This window comes from Mya arenaria, chromosome 1 (assembly GCF_026914265.1).
Source record: "Mya arenaria isolate MELC-2E11 chromosome 1, ASM2691426v1".
NCBI lineage: Eukaryota > Metazoa > Mollusca > Bivalvia > Myida > Myidae > Mya > Mya arenaria.
In genome coordinates this window covers 19248228-19262531 of record NC_069122.1, presented here as the reverse complement: position 1 = coordinate 19262531, position 14304 = coordinate 19248228, and the positions used below count along the sequence as shown (strand labels likewise).

The 14304-nt window shown below is 35.3% G+C and overlaps 2 protein-coding genes across 3 annotated transcripts in view; one reads left to right on the top strand and one right to left on the bottom strand.

The window, feature by feature from the left end:
* Positions 1-14304, top strand: part of LOC128224324 (tRNA N6-adenosine threonylcarbamoyltransferase, mitochondrial-like) — a 451923-nt gene that overhangs the window by 96190 nt on the left and 341429 nt on the right. The gene's annotated exons all lie outside the window — the stretch shown is intronic.
* Positions 2756-14304, bottom strand: part of LOC128217799 (CD109 antigen-like) — a 31440-nt gene continuing 19891 nt past the window's right edge. For both annotated transcript variants that reach the window (XM_052926330.1, XM_052925591.1), the window contains exons 23-38: positions 13285-13402; positions 11919-12032; positions 11384-11482; positions 10618-10740; positions 10114-10246; positions 9472-9648; positions 8954-9035; positions 8057-8213; positions 7341-7415; positions 6731-6935; positions 5666-6021; positions 5223-5339; positions 4748-4857; positions 4045-4204; positions 3685-3790; positions 2756-2869 (exon numbers count right to left, since the gene is read on the bottom strand). In XM_052926330.1, coding sequence (XP_052782290.1) covers positions 2784-2869; positions 3685-3790; positions 4045-4204; positions 4748-4857; positions 5223-5339; positions 5666-6021; positions 6731-6935; positions 7341-7415; positions 8057-8213; positions 8954-9035; positions 9472-9648; positions 10114-10246; positions 10618-10740; positions 11384-11482; positions 11919-12032; positions 13285-13402 — 2218 coding nt within the window. In that variant the 3' untranslated portion in view covers positions 2756-2783. The remainder of the gene's footprint in view (positions 2870-3684; positions 3791-4044; positions 4205-4747; positions 4858-5222; positions 5340-5665; positions 6022-6730; positions 6936-7340; positions 7416-8056; positions 8214-8953; positions 9036-9471; positions 9649-10113; positions 10247-10617; positions 10741-11383; positions 11483-11918; positions 12033-13284; positions 13403-14304) is intronic.

Genomic DNA, 14304 nt, shown 5'->3' with positions numbered 1-14304 from the left:
GGTTCGATTCTCGGCCTGGGCGCATGTGTGTTTGTTTTGTGGTCACCAAGTCGGACAAGTGGGTTTCCTCCGGTTTCACCCACATCACAAGACCACACTCTCGCACAACATCGTGCCAACAAGAGTGATTAATATAAGTTGCAATAGCTTGTTTTACAATCGTTGTGGCCTAGGCGAGAATTAAACCTGGGTCACTTAGGTGATAGGCAATTAGGAATTTCATATAGAAAGCATTGAGATTTATACGTATCATATATCTTTCTTATTATTTTATGAAGTGTTTCATTATTTACTGCTTATAACAAACAGGCTCTGCAAAAGCAAACCAAAGAGGTCTTGGGTGGCTGTGCTGAATTTTAGGACTGTGATATTACAAATACTTTTGATATTGTTTCATCTTATGACAACATTAAAGCTGCACTCTCACAGATTGAACGTTTTGACAACTATTTTGTTGTTTCTTTTGGAACGTGCCAACTTTTGCAAAACTCCATGGAAAACAGTTATATAAGACTGCTGGCAAAAAATTGGATCGCAGATTTTTATATTTCAGTTCAAAAATTGATGTTTTATGCATTATTCTAAAACCGTTAGTAAACGGTTTAAGCCATAAAACATTAATTTTAGAAAGGACATATGAAAATCATTGGCTCACAGATATTTACACAAATTTGCTCTTTCCAAGACAAAAAATGAAAAAGTTGTAAAAATGGTAAATCTGTGAGAGTGCAGCTTTAAATACGTCACATAACAAGCTCGTAACAAGCTCTTATTTACCGAAAAGCATTAATAACGCTGTTGAAAACTTTATTTTTGGCTTGGATTCACAAAAGTATGTTTAAATGAGTATTTTCCAGTTAATGGTTCCTGTTTGTTCAACTAAGTGATTAAAAATAACTGAATATAAATGTTGATATTTTTATCCTACATCAAATATGTGAGTGAGTTCCTTTAAAGTTTCTTATTTCTGTGATATTGTATATTTTAACCTTTTTGGTGACATATTGAACCAATACAAACATACAATTATACAAATTATGGATGATATATACAGTTTAGAGAAATGTATGGAATGAAATAATGAAAAATTCAATCAATCATTGTAGAAGCCTATTACACATGATTGATTGAATTTCTCATTATTTCATAACTAATAACAACTAATTGGCAACTATAAACGACAACATATATCATTTATGGTGTCTGTCATCACACTTCAGATGTTTGTTGCTTTTAAGATATTTCTACTTTATCGAAAACTAAACTTTAGTTACACAATAATTAAAGACATCATTTGTCTGTAAATGAACAATAGGCAGACTTAAAACCTACTGCAAGTTGAAAATAGGGTTGAATTACCTGATTCCTTATATCTGCATTATTACATGTATGAAGTCAGACCTTTGCAACTCTGTAGTACATTTTTTGATGGTCAAATAGAAAGGCGAAAAAGGCGATTTAAACTGCGGTAGCGTCCATAATATCTAAGCATCCTATAAAGGCAAGTATTTTTAGACGCAATAATTAATGTATTAAACAACTTACTTAATAATGCATTAATGGGAAATACTAATCACTGATAACAAAATTGTAACCGTGTATTTAATAGCTGAAAACGCAAATCATATTAAATGATTGGTGAATCTAAAATATGTACTGTAATCTACTTAGTTTTGTACGGTAGAAATACCGCGTGTTCTGCACATTCCTTTCAAACTAAACTGGGTATCGATATGTACAAACATCACGTCATATATTGAGTTTGGATGTAATTCCGTAAACATGCACTTTCTTATTATTTCTCTTTCATATTATAGTTATATTTTATAACATATTAAGTCCTAAAAGGATGCTTAAGCCATGAATGTGTGTGTGCGTGCGTGTGTGTGTGTGTGTGTGTGTTTGCAGGCGTCATGTTTTAGATCTCTAGTGCTGTTGAGCATGCACCGCCTCTCCAGTAACCGGCTTATTTGTAAATGCTAAGTACACTAGGTATTGCCGAAGTTAACATAATGCTGTCGGACGCGACCATGACTGTTGACACAAGAAAACACACAAGAGTTTAGTAATCTACATGTCAGGGACAACCTACCACCAAATATGCATGGTCCTAGCCGGCCCTAGGTCAGACCGTTATTTAAAGACGTTATTGTTTTCAAAATAAATCGTTTCAAGTCATTATGCAATCGATCGCAACCTATGCTCGCTGTTTTAATGGGCCAACGGTTAAAAATATATATTTAAAATCAAGTTGTGATTGACTCTCTTATCTCAATTGTGTGTAATTTTTGTATCATTTCTTACAATAATCATTAGCGCTTCCAAAGTAGCGACATTTTTTTTAAACGAATCAGTCTTTAACATCATTTCTTACAATAATCATTAGAACTTTGTAAAGTAACGACATAAAAAAGAATTTACAACTAATCAATCTTTGACAACTCAAGGATAGTAGGGTGTGTGTTCCAGTCTAACAACGTGCACTTTGTTGTGTCTTTCAAAGCACTCCAGTTCTGTGTTTTAAATACAAAACGGCATCGAGGGTGATTCTGTGAGCAAGGGTTGTTCTTTGAGCTATCAACTTTCGTTACAATCGGGCTAATAGAATAAAAGTAATAAAGTACAAAATTAACTATAATAAACTAAACGCAATTATATGTTGCGACAAGAAAACAATTACAATATTCGATAAAGAACAAAGTTATTGTGTAATGGACATTTATTTGCTTTTAAAGTATTCCCATATTAACTGGTTTCAAAATCATTGCCGAAAGCGAACATGATTAGCATCCACAGTCAGCGCAGATATCACAGAAGGAGGAATCCCGCAGGACACTCGACTCGTAGAATGCCAAGGCCTTGAATCGCTCTGAAAACAACATGATAACATCGTCAATGATCACGGCAATTGAAAGGACACCAATGCTATAAACCAAGTATCACCGGCAATCTAACTTTTTTCAAAGTAGTTATCTAAATACAAACAAAAGTGCCGATGAAAAGATTTACAATGTGTTCTGAACAATATCATGGTTTAAGTACCTCTGATAAATATACAGTATTTAAACATAGGAACTTCCATCATTTTCTTTCATATCGCAATGGTAGAGACAAATGAAAGTGAACTTGCTGTATGGATGGCCGCCTCACTCAAATGTTGCTGTGAGTTCAAACCTTAATAATGCTTGCAAATGAACTAAATGTCTGAAACTTGAATGATCGTAGCTCTACTTCGCATAAATACACCGACTGAATTTCGAATTAAATGCAACATCTATAGCCTGTCAATCTACTGTACACTTAAAAGAAAGTCAACTGCCACTGTAAGTTTTTTCTTTACATTTTGCATTGATTGATCAACACGCAAATTAAATCGCAGTATTAAATTATGCTCCCTCAAATGTCGAAAACTAACTTTTCGTAATCGCTATAGCGTCACAAATTGACTGTCTCTTCGTTACAAAAGAGCATTATAATCCTGCTTCTATCAGCTGAATTACGTGTTTGCTTTGCTTAATTCATTTGTCTTAGAACATACACCAAATCTGGTTTTGGGAAATTCACAGTACATTTACTCGATTATGACTCCAATATGAGTATTGTTGTCGTTCAAAATCGAAGGAAGGTAATTAAGAGCAATATACACCTACATGCATGAATGCAAAGTTATGCAAGAAACGTTACCTGGCTCATAGTAGTCAAAGACTCTGACTGGAGCAGGCTTCAGGTTGGCCACGAGGTCGGATCTGATCATTTCAACATAGGAGCAGGTGTCTCCGTACGGACCAATCTAAAATTTATGTGAGAGGTTAAAATATACATACTTTGGTTAAGAAATGTAATTTGACGTTTAAACCATACCTTACCCAACTATAATCATTTAAAGGTAATTTTCTCTGAAAAATATTAGATAAAATATGCGTTAATTTAAAAATAAAACGAAATATACAGTTGAACAATGTTTACCAAGATTTGGTCAATAACAAATGAATTTCTTGACTTTTTGTAAGGAAAATGTCTCAATTCCTGTCAACAAAAACATACCTCATCGTAGTAGAGAACGACGGTTTTCTGGTCCCTGATTTCAGACTTTTTGGATAAGGAGATGTCAGAATTCTTGCTTTCAAGGTCCGCCTCGAAACCTGTTGGCATATCGATTTCTACGACCGCCATGCCCGGTCCATGGTACAAGGAGTAAAGGTACCTGAAAATAAGGGCAATGAAAATGATTTAAAATGTATTTATACCTTGTCTGTTTAAGATCTTTTGGGCAGTTTAAGGCATCATTTTAGGCAACCCTTTTACCTTTGACAACTAATTGATTGCTATCTAATTTGAACCACGCGTATTTAAAAAGATGCATGATTCTGAACAAGAGAAGAATCTGGCAAAACCGACATTTTCTTTAACATGCTGCTTACGAATATCTTCGGTAAAATCTCAACACTTATAAAGATAATGGCATGTCCTATTTAAAAAGCTATTTCACGTGTTGAAACAGCAGGAAGTTACTACCAGTAAGAAGATAAACATTTGAGGGACAATGAAATGCAGCGATTTCTCAGCTGTTAGTTTATACCGGTGCGTTCTCACCTTGCTCACATTTTAACAATGGAGTGCAGCGACTCTTGAACATCTACTGTATTTAGGTTTAACTGGCGTGTTCTCACCTGGCTCACATTTTAAAGATTGAGTGCAGCGACTCTTGAACATCTTATGCGGTTAAGTTTAACTAGCGTGTTCTTACCTGGCGCACGTTTTTACGACAATGGAATGTAGCGACTCTTGCACAACTTCAGATGTTAGGTTGAACGCTGGAGCAGCTGGCTCAGTCTCCACATTGAACGATACTGAAACCTGCAAAATGGCATCGGTGTACATTAGGGTACAAATTTCCGACCGTCATTGTACCTAAGGTTTAGAAGTAGAACACCATTTTAAGCGGTCATTTGGAAAAAAAAAACAAATCTGAAACACCAATATTAATGTTAACAAAATATGTATTATATGAATGTATAAATAAGGTTACACATTTTAACGAATTTAGGAGCCCATGCTTTGATTTGGTTATATTCGCTTTAGGAGACGTTCATGCTTGTACTGTTTTGCTAAAAAGCTGAACGAGCAAGTAACGTCAAATATTAATCTGCATATTCAATTAGACTATTGCTTTCATACAAAATTTACCAAAATGTAATACTTCATTGTAAGAAAATATTTACTTGCACGAGAGCGGACCCGTTTCCGTGTGCCTCAATGCTTATCGATGGAAGCGGGGAGTTGGCCGGAGTTGTGTGCACGCCATGTGGCCTGAAGGCTGGAATGGCGCTGGACGGAACCTAGTTTAACGCAAATGTGTAAATTGAGGTTTTTTCATTCATTACGTTTTAGCACACGACTTTGCACATTACATGATATAATTCAATGCGTAAATTATTGTGTGGTTTAAAGCCAATCCCTGTATGAAAGAGTTGTATTTATACCTCGGTAACAGCAATTATGAAAAGTATACGATGGTTTGATGTCATGTTTGAAGACCAAGTATTCAAATAAGATATGCATTAATAATTTCACTGGACAGAATTACATTTCGTTGATTTTTTGGAACGATAGAAAATATTCAGTAAATTATAATTAAACCTATGATCTTGAACTAATGACTTACATCTAGTAGCTTCATGACCATTGCCTCCTGCTTTGTTACATGCATACTCTTGTTATAATGAACGCCATTCACATCGATATTAAGGTCCAGGTTTGCGGTGGTAACGTACCCGAAGGCTGACAAGGCCTCTAGACCAATAACCGTGTCTTGCGTAGACGTGAAACCTCCGAGTGAATTACGCTGGGAGACGAGCCACTTAACGAGTGGCATCCCTTCAGAAAGTTGTCTGGTCTGAACGAGGTAAAGTAGTGCGTAGGCAGTGGCTTCCACGGAAAGCGGTGACTCTCGAGCGTAGAAACTTTCCCAGTAGCTGTACGTGTACTGAGCCCTTGGAATTCGCCAGAACATCTTGCCGTCTGTAAAATACACAGTACTGTGTAACAGCATGTTTATCTATTTGAAATAATCGGTTTCATATTCAATTGCATTACTTATACTTGAACAAAACTATAACATTTGTTATTAGTTCACCGATACAGTCAACTAAAACTAGACATCAGAATACAACATTCAATTTCAGCCAATGAAACGGATAATCGGTGTTATCACAAAACGTTAAGCAATTTAACGTTTAGAGTTCTTTCAAGCTCCGCCTACACAGAATATCATATTTGGAAATGTACTTTTCTTATCCATATATTTTAGGTTATGCCTTTTCAAACCTATTGACTTGTCGAATAGTACATTATGTCTTTACATCTTCATTTTACATGTTTTAATTCCAATTTACATAAAAAAGTACAGCAACAATGTGGATGGGTGGTTTGTGTTTTTTATTAAAACCTCACACGCTATATATAATATATCATTAAGGCTGTGTGCCGAATACGGCGGCTAATGAAAATTTTGGGATTAGCACGAGTTAGAACGCATTAAGCTCATTCCGCACAAAGCTTTTTGCGTTACGTGAAGCACATAAAAACGTAATATATAAGCGGGAAAAAATGCTCTTTCCGAATTGGGCTGATTCTACTCAAATAATTTATTTAGTTAAAACCAAAACTACTGTTATACTTTATTGAGTTGAAACCTTAACTCTATGTCCGGAAGTGTAATTCACCGAACCTTTAGTTGTGGTTGCTCTGCTCTTCAGCTTGGTGTAGGCGTCAAACGATCGGACACTTCCCGCTTTGGCCAGTGCGTAAGCAGTAATTGCCAGATCATAAGTATCGTTAATCAACTCCACATTAGACTGATGATTCAAATTGGCTAGATGCAGCTCAAGAAATCCGCGAGCCTTTGCAGCAATATTGGTGAGACGGTATTCATTCTATAAAACAATATAAAATATGACAAATCATTTTCCTAATGACAACTACCCGTGTCGTATCTTTTGTTCCTGCAGAGCCATGTCATTGCGATTTCGTTTACACTTGAAACTCGTTTTAGTCGCCTAATGGTAGCTTGATACTCGATCTATTTTTGACACTTTGTAGCTCCTCTTGTATAAGGTGTTCATTAATCTCATCAGTTAGCAAATAAGCTTTTCATCAAGGCGTCCAACGTTTGATTTCCTTTCTGATGTGAATATGAAAATGTAAGTTTGGTATGGCGTCAACAAGTCATACTTGCACATAACATTATACCAACGAGAGTGGTCTTTCTAATGCTTTGACAAGTAACTGCACAATGGTTTTAAAATATATCAATACAAACCAATTTCTATCGGCCTTACTTTAAGTACTTGCTCAGCTTCTAACAGGCCAATCAGCACAAACGCTGTCAGACTGTACTTAGATGAACTGCCTCCCTGTGAAAGAGAACGTGATTCATATCACTAGGGCGTCGCGAATTTAAGACATTCTGGAATGAATATTCTTCGGAAGCATAAACAACATTCAAGTTTGAAATGGTAGTTTTGGTTCGATTCAAACTGTTCTCTGATTTTGAAGTGTCTTGATGTTATCTGATGTCCAGATGTGGGGCTTTGTCATAGAGCCATTTGTACAAATGTAACAGTTTGAGAACAGGAGACCCCTTATAATTTAAGTATAATTTAAAAGAGTCTTGCTTACTAATTACTTAAAAAATAAATGACAAATCACGTATAATATAAAACGTATAACAGTTTAGTACAAACAGTTCTTTTTTTCTACTGAAATCGGACGTAAATGACATATTATGCAATATTTGAAGACCTAAACGGTTTGTTTGTTATACTTTTTCGTAATCATATACTTTTCATATTCTTTCTCTCCTCATCAAAACCCTGCACAACGATAACACCATTATGTGGGGTCACCAGGCATCCAACAGTCGCATAATTTTACATCGGATACCTAATGACCTATTGTATGATCATTACGGTCAAGACATCTCAATGACATTGTCAAAACTCACACAAAATATAGTTAACAGGACTTTAAGAATTTAAATACAGTACATTATTACCTGTAAAGAGGTACTGTGAACTGCTCCAACACTCCGGAAAGAGCCGTCCGAGTTCTGATTGTACGAAATCCATGTGGTTGCAGTACGCAGCATATGGTCGGACACAAAAATATGCCTGTGAGCTTGGGAAAACGACTTTAATACAAACGCCGTCAACCTGAATCCGAAAATCAAAGAAGCTTTAATAAGTGGAAACCTTTCCAAACGATGTGCAAAAGCAATATTTACAAATTGGTTCGTCGTATGCTAAATCGAGTCCATCTCAGCACTTAACACAAATGACAACAAACGAAAAGTGGGCAAATGAAAGGATAACAAAATAAAGTGTTGAATGAATAACAACGTTTTCTTTTAAAATATACTATGATTTGCTTATTATGAGGCATATTATTTCATATACCCTTTCCTCGACAACACTGTTTTTCGCTTAAGACTTCATATAGATATGTTTTATTTGAACTAAAAGGTTTATTTTATTTGCTTTATAGAGTCGATTATAAGCTGATATAAACTGTGCTGGAGTCCGTTTGTCAAATTGAGCATAGGCAATGGTTTATAGTGATAATTTGGTACCCAAAAGAACCAGAAAAATAAATGTACTTGATAAATGTATCAATTTGCATCTCTTGTCGTCTCTTGTGGCACCAATTACTCGAACTTAACTAAACCATATCCCAATCTCAATCTAAACGCATTTTTGAACAAAACAACAGGATTGTAATCATTCAAATGTGCATTTCTTTAAAAAAAAGAAGAATGTTTATAAATACAATCCGACCCAATTTTCAAAACAAAACGATTCTATGGCAAAAACTGTACTTTAAAATGTCAAATGCTAATATGGCTGTATATTGTGCCTTATACTTGCGAACATATAAACGAATAAGACATGCATACCACATGCTTCCCTGATAGTCCTGTTGGCCCCAGATACTGAAGGATCCATCTGATCTCTGGAACGTAAGCTCACGTTGGTAACCTGGATAAAGTTGAAACAAATAGCCTAGTTAGTAAATAATTATTTTTCAGTTTGTCAATTTATAACCACACATTTATTTATATTTTAATACACTATTATTGCTTTGATTTGATGAAGAGGCGAACTATTGTTTCATTCCTTTGATTGTTTTTTACGCCAAGTGACGAGTTAAACGTTAAAATTGTCAGGTTTTTGCATGTTTAGAAAACACCCTTTACATAAAAGGAATTGAGTTAACCCATGGCGCCGCCATAACATATGAAATAAAAAAAAACAGAAACAGCACCAACCTGTGATGCATGAGAGTTTTAAAATCGAAACAGCATGACAAACCACACAGTTAAACACGCCATACTTACGTCATATTTACTGAGAACTGCTTGTTGTAGATCAATTATATATAAAACAAAAAAGAAAATCAATTAAACTTTTAAACCTCTGTTCATGTAGTGTTTAGCCATATCTGCAATTTCCGGCGTAAGTTGATTTGAGGCCTGCAGGTAGTTGTACACGAACACATCAGGTGCAAAACTCGTCATCGTCTGCTCACCGCAACCAGTCGGCAAGCGTAACAGAGACTTTAGATTCTTTACGGTAGGGCCCATAATATCACCTTGAAGGAGCAAAATGGTTAAAATAAAACCATAAGAACGTAGATGTAAAGCGTTATATTGCCTAGAACGAGATTATTAAACTATAGTGTAATATAGCTCTTTACATACGGTGGCCATTATGCCGCATAGAACGAGAAAATATAGTAAAAATAAAAGCACAAGCCGTACGATTGTTTACAGAAGGGCTCATTATGTCACTTAGAACTTGGCAATTAATATTCAGTTCTATAGTGAAAAATTTATTTATGGCCAATTGATCAGCGGTTTCTTGTCAAATCTAGCTTTAAACTACAATGATTGACAATTAAACTTTAAAAAAAATTGGTGAAATCCCTTTTATTGAACCCTGGAAACTAGGTTAGGAAAGTTGAGCAGCCGGTCATAACAGATTTACCTTAAAAATCCAATATACTTATATTAAGAAGAAACCGGAAAAACTTCGAAAACAAAAAGGAATCACACACCAATAGCAGCAACTTGAATTTTCTGCGAGTCTGGCACGAGGTTATCGGGGAAAGCCAAAACCACGTCGGTCGGGTTCAGCTCGCTTATCAGTAAGGGAACGTTGTAGTGCATCTTCTTTCCTTCAGCCTCGACCTAGTGACGTGTTTGCATAAAAGGATTAACGTTTGAATCTTGTTCACACTATAAATTATATATGACTGAAAAATATTGCATTATGAGGTCTGGTAAAAATCTTGAAAGTAAATGTTTAAGTTATGATACATTGCAATAACATTAAATATTTCCTTAAAAACTGAAATAAATACAAATAAAATTATGCTCGTTGAAGTTTTGTTTTGCTGTTGTTCAACTGTGTGATGGAATATTACAGAGCGTGGAATGAAGTTCGATACAGATGTATTCCCTTTTCATCGTTAAAGTAAACGACAACTTAAGGTGCGGGGTTTTGACTAAAATAATATATATACACATATATATATATTATTTTAGTCAAAACCCCGCACCTTAAGTTGTCGTTTGACGCCATCTGCTGAGAAAGGTGACTGCGCTTTCACGAATATCTCCGCTTGACCGACGATACGAGGGACAATTGGCACGAAAACTGACGCTGCCGCTCCTGCTTTGACCTGAGGAGCAAATAAAAGAGATAATTACATAAACGATTGCATCACAAAGAATTACACTCTCATTGCTATCACAACAGTTTAATGAAAGAATATGCATACATATTGAATTCTCATCTTATTTCTTTTTCAAATGTATCCATTTGATTTAAGAATGATGACACAATTAAAACCTTCTAATGTGGCTTGTTACAATATTCTCTGTATTAACGCCCATGTATTTGCATGTCTGTGGAGTTTAAGTGAACAACAACAAACTTATATTAGATTGCCAACAAGCACGTAATTTAAGTTGGCTGTTATTATTTAGTCAGGTTATAAGTTCACCATTTATCTGAAGCCGATCGGCGATAATTTGGAACAAGATATTTAGCGCATGACCTTACAGCTGTTTTTAAATAAAACATAATCTCCGGTGACTCGAGAAGGTGCACCGGATCAGCTCTATGTGTACTTACGTGTATTTGAGTGACAACATCTATGGATTGGTACGTCACATGTCCACTCTTGTTGTACTTACGTGTATTTGAGTGACAACATCCATGGATTGGTACGTCACATGTCCACTCTTGTTGTACTTACATGTATTTGAGTGACAAAACATCTATTAATTGGTACGTCACATAGCCACTCTTGTTGTACTTACGTGTATTTGAGTGACAACATCTATGGATTGGTATGTCACATGGCCACTCTTGTTTTGAATGACGTCAAAGTCATCGGATTTATCCAATGTTACTGTCACCTGAAATGTTTTATGCTCGGGCATTATTTTGATGAGAGAGTCAGATTCCAGAAAGCGCGAATAATTTTTATTCTTACACACTTGATTTTCATTTCGTAGTGCATAAGTTGATTGTCCAAATATGATGTAACGGTGTGATTAAAAGGAAAGTTGAACTACATGAAATCCGTGCTTTTTCCACATTAATATTAATTTAATTGCAGACCCATGTAATATTTAATAAATCAAATTCACATAAATCGTTAATTTATTCACATGGTCTCCACCATTTTTCCTTACTAATAATGCGATTTTACGCTGTTTACGCTGTTATATATTGTTCATTTGATTGTATATGCATATTCGATAAATATCACGTGATCAGCAGAACTACATATCTCAACAGAAATCCACTAATGTTTAAAATAACTGATAAGTTATTTTTAATTGCACATACGTCGAGGTCCTGGCCCATGTAGTTGAAGATGTTTGATTGCAGGACGACCTGCTCGCCTCTCACCACAGAGTAGGGCAGATTCAGACTGACGAAGAATGGCCGGAACGTCGTGAACTAAATTAAAATGAAAAGGAAGCAAAATCATTGCCAAAATGCATTACTTTTCAACGTTATGATATTTTCATTCATATTGCATTTTTGAAGAAGAGCGCATGTTCTTCCAATTGTAATCATACTCCAATAATCTTCGAAATACCTCTTATCTTAGAAACAACACGTTTTGGATGGTTTATATAAGGTTCATGGCGTGTGCAAACGGTCGCTTATAAACTAGGTGTTTTTCTGTCTTGGAATTGTTACTTTTAGGTGTGTTTTTTTTAATAACAGGATAAATGTGTGCTTTAAAGATAGTACATATTGTATTATTGAAATTGAATATTTCAGAAGTGCGATTCATCTATGAAATCATTTGGTCCGTGCACAGATGATTGTGAATTCATTCGGACTAAACTTGCATTTGCTAAATGTTTTAATTCACCAATACTGAAACTTAAACATTTACCCCTCAAAAAAGGGTTTCACAATCAAATCACGTGCAGTTTCCGATGCACCATCAGCCGGTTTCTTTGTTGATTGACTTACATAACTTTGCACTTGAATTATTTCATATGGCTTATGACAAGTATGCAAATTATCTTTGCGAACATCTATACCCAAGTTAATGTAATATCAAATATTTAGACAAGTTATAAGGGATTTTACATAAAGCAATTAATACAAATGATTCAACAAACATAGAATGTACATGTATTTTGATTCTTGACTGTTGTCTTTGCCTTATCGAAATGTGTACCATGATCTCAAAACCAGCCAATTAGTGCCATATCCGGATGTTTTACGATCGCGTGAGATGTATTCGCAATCAGCTAGGGACTGCATCTGGTGTTTCTCGTATCACAGCACGTTTCATTACATATATATACAAGTTGTGATAGTGTAACGGCTGGGTCAGTTTATTATGCAGCCAAAGGGCATGAAGCATAACATACAATGTGTGATTGTCAAGTCGCAAAGATGTCTTTTTCCAAATTGTTCTATTCCAGTCAGAATAGCAATATTTTCATAACATAACAGATTTTACATAGCATTGAAGTTATATGTTTCAAAACAAATGAGAGTGGGTGTAGTCTAAAGTCTAAAGGTGTCCATTTCCCACCCAAGTGGTCGTTTGTTCGAACTCAATACTGGTACTCAACCAAAGACACTACCCTGAACAACATTAACAATATCCGTTTAACGCTTTCTTCATAATAATATAAAAATAGTATAACTTACATGTATCCCACACCTTAATTATAAGGCTTACCTTTGATGGACCATCGGTGATTCCAAGTCCAGACAACGCGTTAACCGAGAAGGCCGTCGCGTACCAGGAAGTAATCATGTCCGGAACCGTCGCAGAGATTACAGCGGCGCCGTTTTGACTTAAACACGAAAATGCACCCAAATATACACAGTCTAATTTACAGTACACGTACATATAATTATGTTGTAGGAGAACCTACTTTCATCTTCCCGGATATTGTCTAATCTAGTGCGCAGGATTTTAACACTAAAATGAGACGGAAGCAATACCAGTTTTGCTTCTTTGCTTTGCTTTGTAACAAAAATGGTATTCTTTATGATACAGCAAGAAACAAAAAAGGTGACAGACACTCATTTGATTTACCCGAAGTATATGGTAAAGTCACTGAAACACTTTCTTTCCTAGGGTTTTAATTTTCTTATCAGTCCGTTTCGTTAAACATGTCATTACAGCTATTTAGACTTTAAAATCCGGTGTTAATTTTCTACGCTTGTAATAGAGAAATAGTCGACGACAACACATTAATTCGTCAGCTGTTGACACATATTTTCTTAACATAAAAGAGGTTTCTTTAAAAACAAAATCTTTTTATAGAACACTTTCGACAGAACCTGGAAGCAAATACCTTGAAGTATACACATGATCTTAAATGTTCAATTGACACCTTGCGAAACCCTTTGTACCCTTCCAAACAAACATACGAGTTGCAAAAGGTACAGATCGTAGGCATATATAACAGAATCTGCTAAAGACTTAATTTGATTGTTTCATCTATAACTGAAAAATTCGCTATTCCTTAACTTTTAGTGACAATTTGGTGGGTATGGAGAACATCTGCTCTTTATACAGGAATTGTATTACTTTCTGAAGGTTCGTTGGTAGTAAATAAACTAATAAAACTTATCATTTTAAATGATCTAACCTCATATTTTAACCATGATTGTGTTTCAAAAAATAAGTTTTGAGTAGGTGCCGACATTTTGTTCGTTTTCAGCACTAAATATATGTAAACAATTTCAG